General features: G+C 35.2%; 1 protein-coding gene across 4 annotated transcripts in view; it reads right to left on the reverse strand.

The window, feature by feature from the left end:
* Nucleotides 1–5,262: 5,262 nt before the first annotated feature.
* LOC140671856 (uncharacterized) overlaps nt 5,263–23,626 on the reverse strand; it is a 129,593-nt gene continuing 111,229 nt past the window's right edge. For 2 of the 4 annotated variants that reach the window (XM_072903524.1, XM_072903521.1), the window contains exons 3-7: nt 15,391–15,868; nt 11,271–11,561; nt 10,886–11,036; nt 10,512–10,725; nt 5,263–10,396 (exon numbers count right to left, since the gene is read on the reverse strand). In XM_072903524.1, the coding sequence (XP_072759625.1) occupies nt 8,150–10,396; nt 10,512–10,725; nt 10,886–11,036; nt 11,271–11,561; nt 15,391–15,868 (3,381 nt within the window). In that variant the 3' untranslated portion in view covers nt 5,263–8,149. Of the gene's footprint in view, nt 10,397–10,511; nt 10,726–10,885; nt 11,037–11,270; nt 11,562–12,925; nt 13,967–15,390; nt 15,869–23,626 lie in introns of those variants that run through there. The other 2 variants (XM_072903523.1, XM_072903525.1) reach the window with 2 other exon arrangements.

Below are 23,626 nucleotides of genomic sequence, written 5' to 3' on the forward strand. Positions count from 1 at the left end.
CTCGTTTGACGCGATTTCGGGAAGAAGGGCGCCAAGACATCCTCGAATTGTCGCGAAGAGGAGACAGAAAGAGACTGAGATGAGCGCGTGGTGTGACTGACAGTGAGCGAGTCGAAACAAAAAACGAGCACGGTGTCCGACGCAGGTGTTCGCTACGATTCCGGGAATCGAAATTTCCAGGAAAAAGATAAGATAAGAATTTGTAGGATATTGCGCGAGGGGCTTTCTTTCTATCTTTGTTGAAAATTATCTCTCTAAAAAGAAACGGAAAATTACTATACATTGTACATTATGCGCGTACTTTTGCGGGCGCGTGCGCGCGCGCGCGCGCGTGTCTAGGAATAATAAAAATATAAATATATGAATTTGTTGATAGTATAGGATGCATATCATAATTACGATTAGATTGATTCGTTTTTTTTCGATACTCACGCTCATTTGCATTCGATCGATTAAGTCTGTAAAGCATTCCGACGTTACAAACGATCGCACGTAATTACATTAAAGATGAAAGCACCAAATTTCACTTCCGATTCCATTAGAGCACAATAGTTTCAACTACTGCGAATAAAATATAACTGTCACACTCACTCGTACCAACTGTAGCATATGAATCATTGGAATGCGTTTCCATTAAACGCCACATATAAATATCTCGTGAGAAAGAGAGAATATAAAAGTGACATTATGTATATATATCGAATATAGAACGTGCAAATACCATAATAATTTTTATCAGTTATTAACTAATAAGTTGCATTATTCATTAGGCCAGAATAAAACTATTCGGCCAAGGTTAAGATTGAAGATTAAAGATCGAAATTTTATCAAGACAATTTATTGAGACAAAGAAATCTTTGCTCCTTCGAGTGATTAAATTTCAATCTTTAGTCTGTGTGTGATACTATCTCTATTCTTTAAATAATTTATTTATCTCAGTGATATTATATGATAGTGCGTGAAATAATACGTTCATGTGTAACATGAAATAATCGTGAAAAATGAATTAGTCCGCGCAATAGTCGAGATGATATTAAAGAGAGAAACTACTTGAGAGACGCCGTACGCGAGAAAGGACGGAAGGAGGTTCTCGGAAGTGAGCCTGGTCACTTTGTTTACAATACATGGTATCGCGAAGAGCTGCTAACCTGGAGCTGTTAATTTACAGACGTGACAAAGTAAGATATTATATTGCGCATGGTATTTTTTGCATAACAAAAAGCCGTAAACAAAGGAGCATGTCAGATATTTGTCGAGCAATCAAAAGTAAGTTATTATACTTTTTGAATACAATAAACACTAAAATTCTATGTTCTGTCTCATTCGCGAGACAACTGGGATTTGTAGTGATAATTTTCTGAATCTTATTGTTAATCATTATTTGCATATGTAAATTGACGGATAGGGCGTATGTCAAATATTATTCCAAATTCTCGAATGAATGGTTAGGTTGTTTTTTGCGAAAAATGAAAGACTTAATTTATTTTCTTCCAGCAAATATGCAAATTAATATATAAAGATACTTTAGAAATTACAACAGACATTTTTATTCAATTAATTTAATTTTTTCAAGAGATTACACACATACGAAATAACATATATGTTAATATAATAATTAGTAATAAAAAAATAATTATATATAATATTTGCATTTCGTATTTGATATACATGTTAATGTCATGTTTAACACAAACTAGTAATGTATCACGATTATAGATTTATTATAATAGATAAAGACGGTGTTTAGTTCTTACTAGAGACAAGAAGATAACAATAGCAAGGGAATTCTTTGTTGGTCCGACCAAAAAAGAGCGGAACAAGAAATGCATCTTCCTCTCTATTTCTTTTTTATTAATGGTCTTCAATGAGGACGCCTTGTCCATCATGTATATATATATATATATATATATATATATATATATATATATCTATGTTCATGTCATAACAGTCACGTTTAATTCGCGCGCAAAACTCGGAATCGGACATAATAGAACACAACGAAAATTGATAATAAGATACTGAGATAGTGATCTTTCCGTTTATCATAGTGTAATCGTGCGCGATTATTTGTGATGTCAGGACGCTTGTAGTGCAAATTTAATGATTCGATCAATGTTGTATTCGCTAGAGTTATAATTATATAATTGTATAATATTACGAATGTATGAGCGGCCCATCGCTTGTGTCTCATCACATTTGATTTTAGATTAAATGAGAATAAATTTCGCCTGCAAATAAATTTGCAATATTGGAAGTACCGAGAAAAATATCGGGTGAGTTGTATTATATAAAGTAATTATAGTTTCATATCGTGTCCATAGTGCGAATGTATAATAATTTTATCAAATTAACCTTCAAAGGGAGGTGGGGGAAGATCATAGAACCGAGCATCATTAAAATAAATATTATGAAAAAGTTATTGAAAAAATTAAGTGAATCTCTTGTAAATAAACATGTAATATCAATAATGTAGTGGAGAAAACACTCGCATCTACCGTTACATGTATGTACATAAATGTAGTGCAACAATTTCATTAAATCAACTCTATATATAGTTTATAATTTCATTGTAAAACATAAAGCATTGTATTAATATAAAAATTGCAGAGAAATGAAGTTTACTTAAGAATAAATATTATCGACAAGTAAATGTGTAGTCGGAAATGTATTGAGAAAAGTATCGGGCGAGTGTCATAAATATATCGCGTCAATATATGAGATGCAGATTAAAATATATCATAAATTAAAAAAAATCCAAAAGACGGCCCTTGTATTAAACATTTATCGGATGCATTTTTCATTCTCGCCCGTCGTTAATTTTTTTTCTAAGCGCAATAAAAAATTGACGTCGTGTAATTTGATGGACTCGGACGTTGCATCGGATTTAATAGTAGTCGATCGATCGTGCATGGTAAAGTATAAGAACGCGATTATATAAATAATTTTTCCACGTCATCCGCGATCTTGGACTGCCACCCAACAAGCTCGCTACACGCGCAAGCTCGGTTTGTATCGACGAAGAAATGAAAGCGTTTTTCGCTCGAAAACTCAAGACTCGCCGTCGCCTCGACGATGACGCGCTCTCGCCTTAACCGCGATAGAGACACGGACACGCGGCTGCTCCATCGCCCATCGCCCATCGCCCATCGCCCATCGCCCATCGCCCATCGCCCATCGCCCATCCTCGTGGGCGAATGCGGGTCTAAACTGCGATCCCGCAGTGTACATAGGGGCGGTTTGGCAGTTTGGCATGCGGCGATGCGCGACAATACTACAACGACCGTGTGTTTGTCGATTGTCACCGGGGGGATCGAGAGGTAAACACAATTTTGCCCCACTACCTTAATCATCGCTCGTCGTGCGTGCGTGGAAGAGCAATACATATATACTACACAGCATTCGTGTACACTATTATTACAAGCGAAATCACAAGGAAATTTTACTTCTATTTTACATGCGATAGGATCTCGCTTTACCCGCGGTCAATCGTGTTGATATATATGATGTATAAACATTAAATGACTTGAATTATGCATTTAGATAAAGTACATATTATGTTACATACAAGTATTTATGTACATACATTAATCATTTTTTTGTATGTATTGGAAATTTATTACTATCAAGTACTGTCACGTAGGTATTAAAATTAAAAATTAAAATATCCCCAATTTATAATCATATGCTTCCAATTATATTATTATTTTGTACAAGACAAGAATGCCGAGTGAGACCGAGAGTTTGCCGACAGATAAAACATCTTATTACAACATGGAGGGAGTAAGATAGCTGAAAGTTTTCTCTCTCTCTCTCTCTCTCTCTCAGACTTTAGTTAGCACCTTGCTGGATAAACTATAGCAATATGTGTGTATGTATACACGCAGGCACGACGCTCTTTCGTCGAGATATATAAAAGGTAATTGGATTGAGGGGGTAAGTCTTTACCTCATAACACGCGCGCTCGTAAAATGGAGAGAACTCCAAATAATGTTACTTTTTGCATAACTTTGCTGGCAATTAAAATTAAAACTATGTGAGCCGCATAACAAACTATATAAAACTAAATATGTCTTTATGATGAAATATTACTTATGTCTTTAAAACGAACGTGTATTTGACAGCTGCCAAAAATAATTTATTCTCATATAAAATTAGAAAATAAAATTGTGCGGACGTGAAACTACAGAATATTACGTACCGATATGTAAAACAAAGAGGTCGACCTGCCTCGGAGTGCGAAAAAAGAAAAAAGTCGCGAGAAAGAGGAAACGATGGAAAAAAACGGAATAGGAATGATTTTACGAAGGGTGGGGGGGGGGGGTAAAACGTCCGGTGTCCGCCAGTCCACAAGACTGGTTAAACAGGTTATCAGTTTATAGCTGCCGTAAAGAGATTTTAAATTTCGCGGCATATGTGCCTGTGCATTCCACGCTACGATATTCGTGTTCTTTTCCTTCGTTTTTTTTTTTTTTTTTTTTTTTCGGTCGTTTTGTGGAGTTCAGGCTCTACGCGCCGATACCCCGACACCGACGGTCGGGCTAATGGAAGCGGTTTCTCTATTTAGGGCGAGCCGCGCAGCCCCACGTAAAGCGCGTTTTCTCTCATAAGTATATAAAGCATCATGCAGACATCTTAATTTCTAATCGAATTCTTATACGATACTGAAACGTCAATGTTTTAACTTTTATATACTAGCAATTAGCTTCTATAGCTCTGACGCGATAGTAACATGTAAATGTTGCCAATGTCGTATATAATATATAATTAAAATTAATTGGCAGACATATACAGAATGATTATTTTTATTTATTATAAAGTTACTAAAATTCTATTTTTATTCTATTTTTCAATGCACGATATACTAACAAGTGTGGAAACTATATTAGTTTTGATGCGATAGTAACATGTAAATGTTGCCAATATTATATATAATTAAAATTAACTGGCAGCCACATACAGAATGATTATTTTTATTTATTATAAAATTATATTATTCTATTTTTATATTATTATATGATTCTATTTTTCAATGCACGATATTTTAACAAGTATGGAAACTAAAATGAGAAAAATTTACAGATTTTTACAAAATTATTAAATATTATATACTTACCGTTATAGAAAATAGTAAATATATTTTTAGGATAAAAATTTACAAGTATATTTTTTTTAGTAAGTACTTGGGAAAAGAAAAAAATTGCAAACGCAATATATCATTTTCTCGTTTGGTAATTATATAAATCATACAATAAAAAAAGTCTGTTTGTAGTAGATATTTTATTTCCAACTTAGGAACTGAAATGCCCATATAATAAAAAATATTTATGTCGTAATAATAATAATTATTATTAAAGTGGGAAAAACGCGCGAGGGTTATGCTAAAATCGTTCTACTAAGTATACAAATTGAAAAGAAAACTCGCAAAAACGAAAACAAATAGACTTTTCTTTTGAATCATTCTCTAAGATTCTTTCACGATTCATTCACTCACTCATCGACATGTTTATCCCGTACACTCACACGCGCTACAAAAAGGACTCGAGATTTACAGAATAATCGCGGCAACAGAATATAAACAAAAAAATTATATAAAATTTTCCACATGGAATTTTGCACATTATTATTATTATTATTATTCTTTATTTTTTCGATTCGCGTCTACCTTCTTAGTTTCTCTAACTGTTAAAGGGCTCGTCAAAAGCATATACAAATGACCATCGCCATTGTTCGTAATCGCTATCTAATCAGTTTTTATGGCACGTATTCTCGTACAAGCCCTTTTCCTTGTAGATATTCGACAATATCTGCATTGCTATCCTTTTCGCCAGTGTTCGCTTCCTCGTTGCTGTACGAACCCCGCGAATATTCGCCAAGTCGCAACCATAACGAAACGAACTCGTATATATTCGACTTTTCTCTTTTTTTTTTTTTTTTTACACATACGCTAGAACCCGTGGAGTCCTTTTAGCTTTTTTTTTGTATACGATTATCAGACTTGGACGTGAAGATCTATTATATCTTAAGATCGTAGTTCTTTCGGGCAATCGCGCCAGAGATCCACTGGTACCCAACAACGCCCGTTAAAATTTTCGAAAAAACTTACAATAGAATTTTTCGTCGCATAGCACCATTTCGAAAAGTGACGCGACGCGACAGTGAAGAGTCGCGACGCGCCCGGATCGCCGGAATCAGCCGCGGTCTTACAAAAATAACAACAGTGGTAGCCGTTTCACTTCATCTTGTGCCCGATTCTCTGCGCTCTGCAATCGATAATTCTGTATGTTTCTCGACTCGTTGAATACCACTGGAAGACTGTTGTTAATCAGCCGCGGTCTTGCACTCGGCGCCGGAACGCCTACTTTCTTATCACGAAAGAACCATCCGAAAAACGTGAACAATTCATACTCTTGAAAGACATCGATATAGAAATCTGATTTTTCTTTTTCGTCAGAGAACGATCCAGAATGGACCTTTCTTCCTCTTGTACGTCTTAGGGTTACGAATGTTTTAACATTATTCTCATATTTATTTCTTTTGATCAGAGTATCCTAAAACGAACATTCTATCAATATGTCTACATTTAACATGGATATACCGGCGGTAATTTTTTTTTTTAAATCCGTTTTCAAGGTATTGGGTGGCCCGCGATGTCCGATCACATTCGGCAGCGACCGCGTAACAATCAGTCAATTGCTTTAGTTTTCTTTAGTTCTTATCGCAATGAAATATAATGAAATGAAATGAGAAGGTACTACGTGTTGCTACGCACTTATCAACACACAATGTTAGAAAAATAAAAGATCTTCACATGCTTCTTCCGAATGAAAAAAAAAAAAAAAAAAAAGAGACCGTATCGAAAATATTCTGCAAAATATCGTTTTTGTTCCATTTAAGGAAACAGCGATACGACAATCGTTGGCCACACGAATAAGACAGCCTGTACATTTACTAAACTTAACTTTCTTACGTAATATTGAAAGATAATGCAAGATTTATCTAACTTAATGATTTACGTGATTTATATACACTATATACATGTCGCTGCTAAACATTGCATGCGTGCGCTTATATTAGAAGTGACTACAGATCGGTGTATGCGATTGTGTGTGTTTACGTGTATGTTTGTACGAGTGCTTTTTTTATTAGAATGAAAATTGTCTAACTTATACATTACATAGGGTTTTCGCGAGCGTTACTATATAAGATTTACCATTACACTGTAAACAATTATATTCCGATGATCCGCCGGTCACAAATATTCGCTATTTTCTTCTATTTTTTTCTCTATTTCTTCTTCGTTTCGAATCTATCACATAGTACATTCAAAATAAACTGTAATGTTTCTTATGAAACGAAAACCGAAAATAAAAATTGAATAAGTTGGAAATTAACGATAACAATATATATGTATATATGTATATATATGCATTTATACGTACGCTTTAAAGAAAGAAAAAGATAATTTTTAAAGAAAAAGAGCCCAACAAAAAACATTTGGAAAGCTTAACATTGAAAATGCAAGCTTTTAAATTAGAATAGTTGTTTTGTGCAATATAATTGAAACTGAAAAACACGCGTATACAATTCATATAAAATAAACATATAAAAATAACAATTTTCCATGGTAATACTCCATCGAATGTCTTCTTGAATAGTAATCTTTTTTTTTTGTCGCATTTTTATCACAGGATGTATTTCTCTTAATAAATCGATAATCCTCAACAATTTCGAAATTTCGATAAAATAGGCGAAATAAAACTCTAACGTATGTATTATTGCAAGTCGAGGACAATATACAATATATGATCTATTATAGAAATATTTGTAAATCAATTATGTAACCAATTCATATATCATTTTCTCTTTGCACGAAATTCTGAAGGATTATCCTTGTTCTACGAACAAACACTCTGAATAATCATCGCTGTGAATAATTACCGATTGTTATTAATCGAATGAAAACAACATAACCAAACGTAAATTGTAAATCTGAATGTGCCGTATCACTTTTAACTTTTAACCATACAATCGCGCTTCGTGCGCGACAAATATATTTCAAAAGCGAAACAAGTCCGACGGATCCATGTTCTTCTAGTAATCGAAGCATTCTTCGCTATGCCGGAAACCCTACATGTTGAGATCCCATTGTCTATTTAGACGTTGGGGCAGCCGGCTGTTGATACGGCGACTGCCCCGTTATCCCCGTCAGTCTTGGTTGCGAGGAAACTAGTAATTCCTTGTAATACGCGTTAAATTCCGGCGGTAGAAACGACGTCGCGGCAGGAGTGGCCGTGGGCGGAATCGGTGGCGGAAACAAACCGTTGTAGAACGCGGAGTAGTACATAGGGTCCAGCATCGGTAGGAATTTTCCGGGCGCATTTGTTAATTGTGGCAATGGGAATGCAGCAGAGTTGTTTTGCGGTACCGCCGGTACAAAACCCGATGGTATACTGGGTAAACTATGTCGTCGGCCGACTTCGCTCTGCCTAGACTCTTGCTGTTGGTGCTGTTGCGCCGCCAAGGACGACTTTTCGCTCTCGCTGATCCTACGATGCTGATGTTCCCTGCCGGCTTCTGCGGCCGCTTTCCTCCTATCAATGCTCATTTGTTGTTGTTGCATCGCCGATGCCTGCATTCTGGGAAATGAATTTCCACTGTGATTGAGATGATTCAAGTTGGGTACGTTGGGTATGACGGGATGATTCGCCTTCCTCGGCGTGTATGGTGAAATCGGCTCGTTTCTCGCCGTATACTTTCCGTTCACTTGATGCTGTTGTTGTCTTCTTTGCGCGCTACTCATCGTCCCTATTGCGTTATTTTTATTAGGTGGACTCGGTATCTGGACATGAGACGGTGTACTTGGATGATGATTGTTTTTCTGCTTAGGATTTACGAGAGTAATCTCGAGGTTGTTCGAAGCAATGGTTCGACTGTCAATTACGTTCTGATAGGGAGGGAACGATACTCGCTTCGAGCAATCGGCGGAAGATCTGTCTAACGTTGGTTTGTCCTTAGCCACGGATAAATTCCGCATTTCCAGATTTAACGGATTAGGCCTCGGCACTACAGGTACTCTGACTATTTCTAGACTGGGTCTGGGAAACGTTGCTTTCTCATTGGACTTTTGTGTAAGATCGAGAACACCTCCTTGTCCGATGTCGTTGGTCATTTGCGAATATTGCGAGCGTTGCTGCGACTGTTGATGCGGATGCAACGAGCGATGTTTCGGAGAAACAAGAATATCCTTGGGATTCCCGTAAACTGTTCTCTCGTTGTGAATAAATATCGATCTCGACTGCGTCACTTTAGGCGGCAACCTGCCGTTTGGAACGTTTGACGATACGAAGCGATTATTTGGTTGTTGCGTAAGCGGAATCGTCCCCGGTGGTGGAACATTCGCATTCGCATATAGCTGCAACAGCGCAGCATTGTTCGAATTACCGAGATTTATCACCCGACTATTCATTACGTTATTGTTGTTCATCGTGCTATTATTATTATTATTATTGTGATGAGCCGGTTGTTGTTTTCCTATTGGTACTCGTGACTGATGATTTTGATGCTCCTGCGGTGACGGCAGCATGTGTCCTATGTCGGGCGTCACAGTAACGGATATTAATTTAGGAATGGAGTTGGGCGTAACTGGAATTGGATACGGTGATATCGACGGTTGTTGTTTCTCCTCGCTGGACCTCATGGCCGGTGGCGGCGGCGTCTGTTGCGGCGATGTACCGACGTTACTTTGAATCACGCTCGGTCGTGCATCCACCAGATCGACGGCGGTTACCTCGAGACCGCCCTCACGAAGAATCTCGAGCTTGCGTTTTTTGAAGCTAGGAATGATTATCTTGTCTCGACTAGTCTCGCTCTCGTTCTCAAGATCTATCACCTCGGGTGATCTAGAGACCGGCGGTACAATCGTCTTTTCCGCGAATTTCTCACCGCCAAACAGCGGTATGTTCTCTTTCCCCTGCGCCAGAAGAGTCGTTTGCTTGGGATCCAGTTTAATCTCCTTCATATCCTTTTCCGGCGGTGGTGTTAGAGTGACGACCGTCGATGCATTCGTCGCTACGCTGGTCACGGGCAAGCCCGGTGGCGAACACGATGGTGGAACTTGTTGGGATATCAAAGGACTGTTGAGCTGTCTTTCCAAGACACTCTGATTATTACTGGTACCGTTCGTCGGCGTTGTGGAGGGTGTGCTGCTCGGGGTCGAAATAGACGTGTTGGAGGATGGCGGTGGACTTGGCAGTTGGCTAGCTTGCTGGCTGGAAGGTGTCGCGCTGTTGGCGATTATTGTATTCAGGGACTTTAGACGTTCCGGTTTCACTCGTACGCTACGTAACGAAGACGTCTTGCCGGACTCTGTTTTAGGTTTTTCATTCGAAAGGAGAGTCTGAAAACGCGATGGATACAGTATAAGTAATTTGTGTCAAATATAAAATACACTGTAAATGTGCGTCAGATATATCTTTGTATTTTTGCATCAATTTAACTAAAATGCTATTTACCGTTGTTGCTGTTGATATTATTGGCTGTAGAGGTGATAGCGTGGTCGTGGAAATGGTTTCTACAGGTGGAGGTATTTCTGAGGGATACGAATCACTAGGATCTTCCTTGATATCTGAATCTTCGAACATACTCATACTTTTAGTACGTCGTCCATGATTCAGTCTTACTTTTATGTCTTCGCCTCGCTGATACCTTTCGTACGGTAATAATAATCTGCAAAAAATTTTTTATTATTATTTTAAAGCACGATTTAAACATCAAATCAATTTCTACGACTATATGGAAAGAAAAAAAATTGACATATTAATTAGAAATATTAATGCTTGAGTAGAAATATGTATAATAAGGATTTTTATTTGTTGAAACATTTTACCTTTCATAATGTCTACGTGTAATAGTTGCCGCGCTTGTAGAACCCGTATTGCCGCCGATGTCGTCGTAGATAGTTTTCCAAAGACGACCAGCACTGACAGAATCGTAACCACCGAGCATTTGAACCTTCGTGTAGAACAGGAACAGATCGACTGAGGATTAAAAGAACACCGTTAAAACCGTCGTTAGAATCGTAGACACGAGATGATTGTGATTTCGTTTTTTGCGAGAAGGAAACCCTGCTGTATGTTAGCTCTCTGCAGTCTGGCGGTTGAATCACCGTCGGAATCGCGCGAAATGAAATTCGAAACATTGAAAAAATCGATCTGGCCATCCGGTGGCAAGACCGGTCATCGGATACCGAGGAAAAAGAACAAGATACTGACTCTGCCTGTAGCCCAGCAGTGGCATCTTTCCGACCGGCGTACCCCGAGAGTTCATAAAACTCTGCACGTCGGTGATAAACTTCTTCTCCTCCGCGCTGGTCTTCCTCTCGCTCCGCCGGACCGCGGAAGAGGGCGGCCTCCCGACCGTGGGTATAACTAGACTGGTGCTAGTGTTCGCCGGTGTGCTCCTCGACGTCGATGCCACCGAGGCTTCGCTTTCGTTCGAAGATTCGCCCGGTGAAGCGCTACGCTTTTTACGTTTTCGCCGCGGTCTGCCCTTTAATTTTGGTGCTGAAAAACACAAAAATCAATATATTAACCATTCAATAATCATTCAAATTCAAATTCACCTCCTTCCTCACTCCCTTTCCCCCTCCAAGAGATTTGCGCATCTAACGCTATACATTCTTTCTTTATATATACTGATTTTTTTTTTTTTTTTTTTTTTTTTTTTTTAGTAAAGCTTGATGAAAAAAAGGCTACTTTTTTTTACTGTTGCATAAAATATTTCATTTATATTTTTAATAATTTCCGTAAGAATTGTTATTGTTACAATGCCAAATTACGTATTAATGTTATTTAAACAATGATTGAATCAATAATTTTAAATTGTAGCATATATATTTACATACATATAATATTTTGTTTATATTATAAAATGCAATGTTTTTAAAATTAAACAGACGAAATAATTATTCACACGAAATAATTGTAAGCATAATAGTAAAGCACGGTAAGAACATGTGAATATTTCGGTAGAATATTTCGTAGTAGTATGGTTACAAGGTCGGTTACGAGAAAGTATTTATCTATTTTGATGCGAAACAATGTTATTGATAAACAGACTAGAACGTCGAAATGCCTCGAAAGTCTGCAGTAACACGATTTATATGTGATTTATGATACGCGATCGGTCATATAAAACTTTATTAATTTAACTATTTAATAACGTTCATTACAACAAAATATACTACTACTAACTAACCATGTTATAAAATCTATATAAAGTGCACTCTCTGCTTTCGTATATATTGATTGCATACATATTATTATTAATAAACGTATTATTTATAAACAGTATTTATGAAATTGCAATCGTAATTTCGATTTATCTTGATACCCAATATATATCATTTACATAGAATATAAAGTAACAAAATATTATATAAAACCATTTACGTGATAAAAATATTACGTAAAATTACGTAAAATTATGTATACTGATAATTTTCTAATTAAGCGCAATAATGTTAGAATGTAAAATATTACACCGTAATTATCGGCATTCTAGCATCAATAATAATAATAATAATAATAATAGTAATAATAATAATAATAATAATAATAATAATAATAATAATAATAATCAATTCGATTCTCTGCAAAAGAACAAATAAAAAAATATATAAAACAAAACGTGCTTTATGAAAGAGTTTGAGCAAATAACTTGTATATTTTATGCATATATATTTAACGATAAGCCAACTATTACTTTAATTTTGTATTATGTATATAAAACCAGGTCTCTCGATCATGTATATATATCACAATGATAATAGATATATACGCCGATATGACGTTTAACAAAATCATTATAAGAAGATTTATATTAATTTTAATAATTTTCTTACAAGATATATTCTATCATTTCTTACCGGGTATATTCAAGTAAACTACTCGATTATTCCGAATTTTCATTACGATGGCCATTGTGTCAGTCGTAAAATTCCAGTTAGTTGCATTTACACGCTTGTTGAGAATCGTATAATCACAATAGTTTACGGACAATAGTAACAATTTAAACAATATAAACTTTCAGACCACAATATGTAGATTTCATAAAAATACGACGAACGAACAGAAAACAAAACAACGAGTTTACAATTCTTTCAACGAGTTGCTAGAATAATCACTGCCAAGAAAATCACGTGAGCTTTTTAGTTCGTGACTATAATAATCAGTCTATTTCCGAAATTTTCCGCAACGATTTCAGTCAACACAACATAAATCAATTAGATCGTGCGATCTTCGCGTTATCTTCGTCAGACTGTATATAATTTATACTTTTTATACAACACGTACACAACACAATATTCACTGTGCTCGTCGAATCGCGATGAACGATACTGTAGTAACATTAAAGTGACCGTGGGCGATAAATTAGATCAATACAAAAAGAAAAAAAAACAAACAAAAAAAAATAAAAAAAACAAAAAAAACACTCGGCGATTGCGATGAACGAATCGACGCGAAAGCCACACTCTTGGACGTTGTCGGTGTTTTTGATACGAGGAACGAGCGTCGAATATAAGTACACGTCACACGACGATTTCTTTCGATCAGCCGATTCGGACGCAAGTGCACGTAAATCGTGAGGAGCGCAGGATCATGCGTGTCGCACGCTCGCCTCGCTTGTCTCGCTTATGCGCGATCGATGCGTCGGGAAAACAACGATTGTGAGCGTCGACGACAGATTCGCTGACAATGGGATCTAGCTTAACCATTCGATACCGTTCGCGACGCATGGTCTTATCTGGTCTATTACATCCTGTAGGATCGTTCCCGGGATAGCGCGCGCGGCCCAATGAAACGAGTTTACCGCAAAGTCAATTTTTTTCTCTCAAAGTCGGCACTAGTCGCCCTGATCCTTCAATAGCTCGTCTATCGTTAAAGGTCGCGTTGTGTTTGCAATCGGCATCTCTTTGTGTGGACGTGTACGTGTGTATTAGCTATTGTGTTTCTTCCAAAAATAGAAAGAGAGAGAGAGAGAGAGAGAGAGAGGAAAGAAACCAATAGAAAATAATATTATTTGCTTTTCGCGATCGTTTCCTGTTTCCAAAAAATTCTTTTAATAATTATATATTTATAAGAAGATAACAAATTTATGACATGCTTCTCGTATACAAAACTTTGAAAGATATCATTAGAAAAAAAAGTTTTCTGTTTGGTTATAATATATTATAAAGTAAAAATATATCAGTTTTAGAGTTTGACATATTATTCATTAAAATATATATAAAATAATTATATTATTTATATTAATTTTTGTAAACACGAAAAGTTGAACAGACTTGAAATATTTGATCAATTGTCGGTTTGAAAAATTTTCTTTACTTTACAATTTCTTTATATTAATACATTTAATAGTTTGTAATAATACTCTATATTTTTTTTCTTTTTTCACACGCGATTATTGATTTTTACGAGGAAAAAAGCTTATATCTACAGAAATCTTTTCAAATAAAGATTATTATATAAAAGATATCCACTCTAAAGCACAATATAATCGATGAAGAAATAATTCTCTCTCCATCTCTCTCTCTGTCATATGAAAAAAGAAGGAATACAAAAGAAAATCTTATATTGATTGCGCAGAGTTTTCAGAAAAATTTATTTTTACATTAAATGAAACAACAATTAATGCAGTTATTTCTAATAAATAACTTCAACTGAAAGAGAGAGAAAGGTGTGTGTGTGTGTGTGTGTGTGTGTGTGTGTGTGTGTGTGTGTGTGTGTGTGTGAGAGAGAAAGAGAGAGAGAGAGAGAGAAAATATAAAATCTTAATGCAAAAGCATATATAAGTATTTTCATGATAGCTACATGTTGCCATTTTGAAAGACAAATAAAAATAAAAAAGTCTTGGGTGCTTGATCAATATTTATACTTATAATATTAATAGATAACGCGTTATTTATAGCAACGTATACATATGTGACTTATACGTAGTATCATGTAAGTAAACTTGAAGGTCACGTATTATAAGCGTCTTACAAGTTAAACGTAGACACATAATTAGAAATTCAGACACGCAAGTGCCTCGATATCTAATTATAATATGAACAAATATTTCATTTAAATAATTTAATTCTTGAGAGCATTTTGTTCGAAAATTATGTACAAGCGATAAAAAATTATCGTATTAACTTGTTTTGAGAAGAATTATAGAAATTATTTTTCGGTTATACACGATTACATCATAATATTTACGAGACATTTTGTGTTATCTAGAATTGTATAAAAATAGAGATAACACAAATCGTCGCAAATTCCCTTACAAAATTTTCTTTGCAAATTGAATCGTGAATTGAATTCAAACTAAATGATCCAAAATCGTACATACCTAAATGATTACATAGTAGTTCGTGAGTCTCGAGATCGGGATAGTCGAAGGTGTCTCGGCAAAAGAGTACCCTTGTGCCGGGGGTTGCGGTGAAGCCTCCTAACGCGGCTGCGATAGACGAACACAACCAGGAAGGCTCCGCGCCTTCGAGTCGACGTAGGAGTGCTCGATAACGGCAGTACCTAGGATACGAGAGCACCACCACTTTCGTCTGGAAGCAATCCAACTTCCTCGTAGTATTCAGGTTGCTCTCGTATTCTTTCTGCTGTTTGTCGACGTCCGAGAAGTCGATTCCTGGGTCCGTTAGCACCTGCGGTTGCGGCATTTCGTATCGCAGCGGGCTAGTCTCCGGAGACGACGTCGGGGTCGTCGGGTAGGACACCTCTCGCCCCCACGACCATTCCAACGTGGGCGAAAGCCACGTGACGAGATCATGTATACGAACAACCACCTTCTCCGATATCGTCAGCACCTCATCCTGAGAGCAAAAAGAAAATCATCGGAATTAGCAACATTAATCAGAGAAACTTAAATTTATTATTGATAATCTATCTGCTATCGATATTATCTCATCGTCTGTAGAAAATACGTGAACCATAAGTTAGGTTTTTATTTTTAATAATGACAAAAAAAAAAAAAACAAATACATGAAAACATTCCAAAGATATATGGTAGTATTTTTATTGTAAAAATTTAATACGACTTGTCGCGGAAATTTTTATCCCGAGATATATAATTGTTATTGAGAATCAATATAATATAAATGTTGCAAAAAATGCGGCAACTAATGTTGATTGCGCAATTAATAAAACTTTTTTTCTGTGAGAGAAAAAAAAAAAAAAAGAATCTTCTGCCTATTTCATCACACGATAAGCGCGTAAATAAAGATTGAGAGATTGCAAATTGGCGAACGAGCGAGCGAGAATTTGTACGAATTTGCGATTTCGACAGGAATCTGGGTAGGAATTTTCCCGACAGGACACCTACATTTACCTATCTACAATGTGGCTTTCGTCTCCACGTTTACCGACTTTCAATTGAGAGGTAGCGACTCTACGTGAGAATGCCAGGAACTTTTGCGCGAGCTTTCACGGAGAGATACAACTGTGTTGGGACGAGAGTATGTAGCAGTCTCTCCCCCTTCCTTCAACTATATGAAATGTTATACATATATGTATATGCACATAATCCACGTGACATAACCCGTGGTTTATGCTGCACCCTCGAGTGCATCGTTATCTACTCCGCCTCCACGATAATTTAATTGTTCGCCTGTGCTTTCAGAGCGATGTCATTTTCGCCAAGTTTGACTTACTACTTGCCCCGTACGCGTCTGCTTTTCGCATTAAACGCATAAATTATTATCACTCATTTGAGCAGAGTTCAAATACTTGCGCAATTTCAACGATATCATATCACTTGTACCCAAATAACTTCATGTGATCTGTGTTATGCGTACACATATAAATTTGTTTTGTTGATTATTAGTGCCTTTGCTTATCTAATATATTTTATATTTTTCTCTGACAGAAAATAATCAATCTATAAAAAATTATTTCTTAAAAATTTATCTAAATTAATAATATTGTGTGTATGTGTGTGTGTGTGTGTGTGTGTGTGTGTGTGTGTGTGTGTGTGTGTGTGTGTGTGTGAGAAAGAGAGAGAGAGAGAGAGAGAGAACAAAATAAAAATAATTATATGTTTATTTTGTTACACTTTCAACCTTTTAATAGACAATTAATAGAAATGAAAAACAAAATAATTTGCTAAATGTGTATCAAAAGTTTTAATTTTATCAAAAATGGAAGAAAAATAATTTTTCCCGCGTTTCTCCGAGCGTGGCTTCTTTCTCTCTATGGCCACTGACTCTGTATAATCCGATAAATTTTCCGCACGAGTGAAAACCCGCGCGCCGTAAGAAAGACACACTCTTTCGGTAATTGTGCAACGCGCCGAACGAAGCGTGATTTACCTCGTACACGCCCAGGGCGATTTTATACGGTAGCTAGCGGAAGATAATTTATTGGCGTTGCAATATCTATCGGGCCAAAGTTGGGAAACGGCTTTATTTATACGTGACATAATGTTCTATTTGGCTTGGGAGCCACTGTTGCCCGGGTTATACTTTCATCTTTTAGCTCTCTGGTGTGTGTATTCGTCCGTGTTGTATTTTCCCCCAACCCCGCGGATTCACCCTCTCCCCTCCCCCTTTCCACTACCACTATGCTTCCTCCCTCTCTTGCCCCGAGAGTTCTTCCAATAGTAGTTTCCCTTCTACTATAACCTTTCTACCAGTCGGCTTCTATCGTCTCTCTCTCTCTCTGTCTCTGTCTCTGTCTCTCTATCGCTCTCTACCATTCTCCCTTTCGTTCTCTCTCCCTCAACCCCTTTCTTGCTCCCCTTGTCTTTGTTTCATGCCGTCCTTCCCTCACCATCCCTCTCCCCGTCCCCGCGCACCCTCGCTCTTATCCCACCACGCGCTTTATTCCGTCGTCCCCACTTATTCCCTCGCTATGCTTCTCCCCGACCCCGACCCCGACGTGTGTTTCTCGTCTCTTTCCCTCTCGGCTTCCGAACCGACTCTAGCGATGGGCCCGATCCAATTCCCGAGCTGTAATTTTCAATCGATTCACAAGCGGCTCTCTCGTCGAAAGCCATCGACGGACGTTAGAATAATCGCTGTCCGATCTAATAATTGAATCACGCTCGCATCGCATTTCATTACTTCGCGTTAATTTCTCGTGCAATATTAAACACCCTTCAAAGTTGTCAAAGTCGTAATTTTCATTTAAGAAACAGACGAGAAACAAAGCCTTGGATTTTATTTTTCTAGACTAATGACATTAAATTTGCGAATTTGATTCTAAAATGTCAATTGTAACAATTCTCTCGAAATAATTCAATAAATTCAATTTATTATGCAACAATATAACAGAAAAATATAAAAGAGATTTGTATTTTCTTTTACATATATATATATATATATATATATATATATATATATATATATATATATATATACACATGTACGTATCCAGAATAACAACATAATAATTATCAGTGAATTATAAAAAAAATAATTATTTAAAAATAATTAATTTAGATAGCATTAAAATATTTTAAAAATGTATTTTTATATTTTTAATCCACTACTTTAATTCTACTAAATCAATATTAACTCAATTTATATAATAAAAAATAAAATGCTAATTTTAATATTTTTTGCATGTCTCAGGAAGTCATTTTAAATTTTAAGTTAAAATAACGCATTTACTTATTGATAAACTAAAAATATTAATAATTGGTATTATTCAATATATATATTGATATGTATTGATTTAGTAGAATCAAAACACATTGTAAGAGTATATTTTAAAAATATTTTAATATTGGTCTAAACTAATTATTTAACTGCTGATTAATTATTACGTTATCATTCTGAAATCATACTGCAAATAGTCGCAAATTTGTAATCATAAAATTAAGTCTATCAAGATGCAATGTACTGTGCAATTGCGATGTTCGAATAACTAACAGTAGAGGCTTCAACTATGAAGCAATTATGAATTATCAGGGATTAATTTCACAGAAGAGAAGGTCGCAACCTTCGGGACCGCGATTGACCTTCCGTATCGGTGAAAAAATATCAGTACCGTTTAAATCACGCTTGATCCCATCGCTACGTTATCCTGCCCGTCGACTCATTCTATCTCTTTCTCTTGTCCGGGCGAAATTCGATGCTGAAAACAAACCTTCCTGGTGAAGACACGCGAAAAAATTACGTATAAAGACATCGGACAAAACGAATAAAGTTAATTTAATGAACTAAGCTTTTCTGTAAGAAATTCGTTAAAATTTTTCATTTATATATATTTTACAAGTTTCCTCTAAATATTTGTCAAAGTAATAAATATTTCTAAAAGTAATATGAATATTATCCCTATATTAACTTTCTTCTCTTTTTAGTCTCATTCCGTCTTGATTGAAAATTTTATTACGCTTCTCCTGCTTTTGAATATTCCCTATTAGGTAGAAAATTTTCCGTTTGGGAGAAAAGTAACCTCAGTTACATCATTATTCCAACCGACGCGAGGCGAATTTTCTCCGCTTTTAGTCGATTTATTACAGACGATTTCCCGAGAGTGGCCGCGGAAGATTTCGGATTTCACGACACGACTAATCGACTTGCCGAGCACGATTCCGCTGATCGATTGTTTTTACTCGCGTCCGCGATGTCGGTGATCGTGATTTTTTGCCAAACCTGATGTAATTCAATCTTGAAGTTTGCAAAGTCGCGGATTTAACGTTGTCGACGATAAAACAACGCGTGCGAAATAAATATATCGATTTAAAGTTGGAGTACTTTGCGAGAAGTTGGACTTATTGTACGAAACTTCTTCCTCGAAAATGTGACGCATTTGTGCCATCGTATATATTCTATTGTGTTGTAAAATCTCTGTACTGGCTGTAACTTTTTGAACGAAATTGCTTTTTAACTTTTAATAATGAACAAAGTGCGAGAGTTTAGTATAAGATGTCATTAGATCTGTGCTTTAATAAAATTGATGAGTAATTTCTGCTATAATCGGTTTTAATGGAAAAGTGTCAAACAACTCTTCTTTAAATTATTATTATTATAGATGGTTATATTCGGTCTACATTATGTGTTATGATACAGCACATACATACATAAGGCACATTACACATAATTTGATATTATTGTTAAAACGTATAAATATGTTTATTACAAATATTAATAAATTTATATTATATTACTAATTAAAACATATTTTGACGAGCATAATAAATATTTACATCATTAAAGCATATTAAATAGCAAATTATATTAACATATTATTAAATTTGTTACGCTTTTATTTTTTTCTCCGTCAACTTTTTAAAATATTATTTAGTCATTATTAAATTGTTTATCATTATATTTTTGCGCTAACAATTTGTTGGAAGTAAAAAGCAAAAAGTTACATAGAGTGCGATTAAAATTTTATTTCACACTCGGGCATCTGTCGTGAATAATTAATCTCCATAGTCATATGTTTTAAACATTATAAAAAATAAAATATAATAATAATTTTTTTTTACAAACTTTTTTTCTCTTCTCATATTAAAACATTACGATAAAGTAAAGTTCAATAAATGGGACCGTGTGAGCTTTCACATTTTCGATTCGCGTCTTCCGCCTTTCGCATGGGAAACGGGTGCTGCGTGGAGACGCGTAGTATCATTATGATTGTCCCCACGTGGGTGCATCCGTGCGGCCGAATACAACGACGTGTAACGTCGCACCGATTGTAGTTCAGCTCTGTAGCGATACACACACATACGGATGTACCGTGACATCGGCGCGATGCCGCGTGTCGAATCAAAGTGGAAATGTGTTCTGACGTTGCTATGACGATTTATTCGCGTCTTAGAATTAAACACACCGATAACCTATCAATCCGCAAGCTTGCATAATTTACATAAATAACTGTATATAAAAAGAGTGTAATCACCTGTTTTTCGCTATACAGAAATCGAGCATAGCAATTACATTAGAGAGAATAATTTTTGAAGAGAGAGAGAGAGAGAGAGAGAGAGAGAGAGAGAATATTTTAATTTAATATTATTATATATTAATATTAATATAATTATTAAATTATACCAGGAAAATTATTCATTTTGACATTTTCATTTAAATTTTCAATGCAATTTTAATTTAAAATGCAATTAAAACTCTTACAGTTTTAATTTGAACAAAATTAAGTCATCGCAATAAAACGATAATATATTTAAAAAAAAATAGAAAAATATGAAATTGGTTAATAAAAATATAAAAACTCAGCAGAGAGAGAGAGAGAGAGAGAGAGAGAGAGAGAGAGAGAGAGAAGTTTTGCTTAAGAACTTAAAAATACTAATTACATCATTGCAAAACACTAAAAGATCGATCAAGGTGATATTACGAGCAGCAATGTTTCGTATTACTAAACGCAGTAAAGAGGGGAAAATGAAGTTGGAAGTTTAAGCTGTATAATAAGGTTGGATGAAGCTAATTATCAATACAAGAGAAGCGTAGATAGGGGTGATCAGAGGGATGCAAACTGCATGATTAAGTTTCAAAGGGAGTTAAAAAAATTGAGAGAAATTGTAGATCTGAAACTTTCATAGAGATATAAATTATAAACAGTTACAAGATCTGTAATAGGAATCTATAATCAATATATATAGAAAAACTGAAAAGAGAATTTTATTTTTATATTACGCTGCGTGCTATACATTTTATTATATCTATTAACGTTCAGTATTTTTATAGTATAATCTCATGCACGCGGCGGTGATATTCATTTTTCTTTCGGTTTAATAATGTATAATGTCTAGAAACAAGTATTTTAAAATAATGAAGTCAACGCAACCTTCTCTCTAGTCTGTAAATGACCTTTTGCATTATACGCAGCTGCTGGATCTAATTTTACAAACATATGTTATGATGTATAAACAGAGATGAAGCATATTCATTATATTATTATTAACATGACCACTAATTAAAATATCTACATACATATGTAATATTATTTTATTATTTTATTATTTTATTTTTTTTTTTCAAATTTCTTAAACTTTTTGTAATTTAAATTAAACTCAATTTCAAATAAAAGAAATAGAGAGAAAGAGAAAGAGAAACACGCGCATACATTAAGAAAGTTCAAGTTTCGGCTGGCGATAAAAATGTTTTTATGTCACGACGTGCCTGTGCTCTTATCGTTTTCCGAGTTATCTACAGCTAGAGTCGTGTAAACGCAAGACATAATTACTAAATAATAATCTCAAATTAAAATTCATGTCGATCACTCGACCATTGATAATGAATACATTCTTGCAAAACACTATGAAATTAAATAATGGCCTTCATTTTTTTTTTACCACTGCTTGAATTATATTCCGCATTTGTTACGAAGCGCATAAATTTTATCATACAAACGAGTAATTGTAAAATAACGAAAAAAAAAAACAAACGTAGAATCAGAGTCCAGTATAAATCCGCGATACTGCAGTTGACATATTCGCCAAGCGTACATAACACATTCATACGCAGAACGGGGATATGTAGCATCTCGACGCAGTGGTGGTCAATTTCTTAATTATTGTTATAGAAAATCAAAAGTTATTATATAAATAATCACAAGTTCAAGATAAAATGAAAAAAAAAAAAAAAATAAATTATCAATTTTAATATAAAAAGGATTGCATCGATAAAGAAATATATTAACAATGAAAACCATATTAATGAAACAGTGAAATTATAAACAATATATGTAAGAAAATTTGGAAAAATTTTCAACCGTATTTCGAACAGCGGCGATACTTAGAATTATTACATTCGATCAAATGAAATCATGCAACGAAAGACAAACATACTCTGTGTCATGTATTTTTCCGTAACGGTGCAAGTACGAATATCGAAAATTTGCATCTATTTATCCACATTGTACATTTGTTCTTCTAAAAGCTAACTGTGCAAAATAAAATGTAAACATTTTTGCGATACAATCATAACAATACCAACGTGAATTCAATGCGCCGTGCAGAAATGGACAAACACAATTAGAGATAATAATAAATCGTTATCGGGGACGAAACGTGTTTTTCGCAAAACTGAAAAAATAAAAGCGTTGACAGGGAGCGGGAAGAGAGAATCGATAGAATTAATCTGAATCAACAGCAAGTAATGTGAATCAGCGTTATTGAGAGCCGCTGGGAAGCATAAATCACTGTTAGATTAAACCCTGGAGCACGCAGTAGTAGATGGGCCAATGGTATGCTTTCAGGAAATATAGGGTGACCCAAAAGTTCCGATCCATATTTCATCGACCCACGTGTAGTCACTGTTCGCAGATGTCAAGCCCCAAGTGAATATCTATTACTTTATTAATACGTGACAAAATTTTATTTCTCTAATTTTAATTGTTTATCCATATTCTCAAAAGAATATATATTTTTATAAATCTCTCTGTAATTATTGTAGCTAAATAATTTTATGATCAATCATACATCGGACACTTATGATTGACTGTTCGATACAGTTGTGTTAAATTTGTGTTTCTGCTAAAAATACACATACTAAAGAAAACCTAATTATCTCTAATTATATTAATTACATTAATTATTACACTTTTTTTTCTCTCTTTTTAGAATATAAAATTATGTTTATTAGAAATCTACTCGAAGGCAGAGTTCATAA

This window comes from Anoplolepis gracilipes, chromosome 12 (assembly GCF_047496725.1).
Source record: "Anoplolepis gracilipes chromosome 12, ASM4749672v1, whole genome shotgun sequence".
NCBI lineage: Eukaryota > Metazoa > Arthropoda > Insecta > Hymenoptera > Formicidae > Anoplolepis > Anoplolepis gracilipes.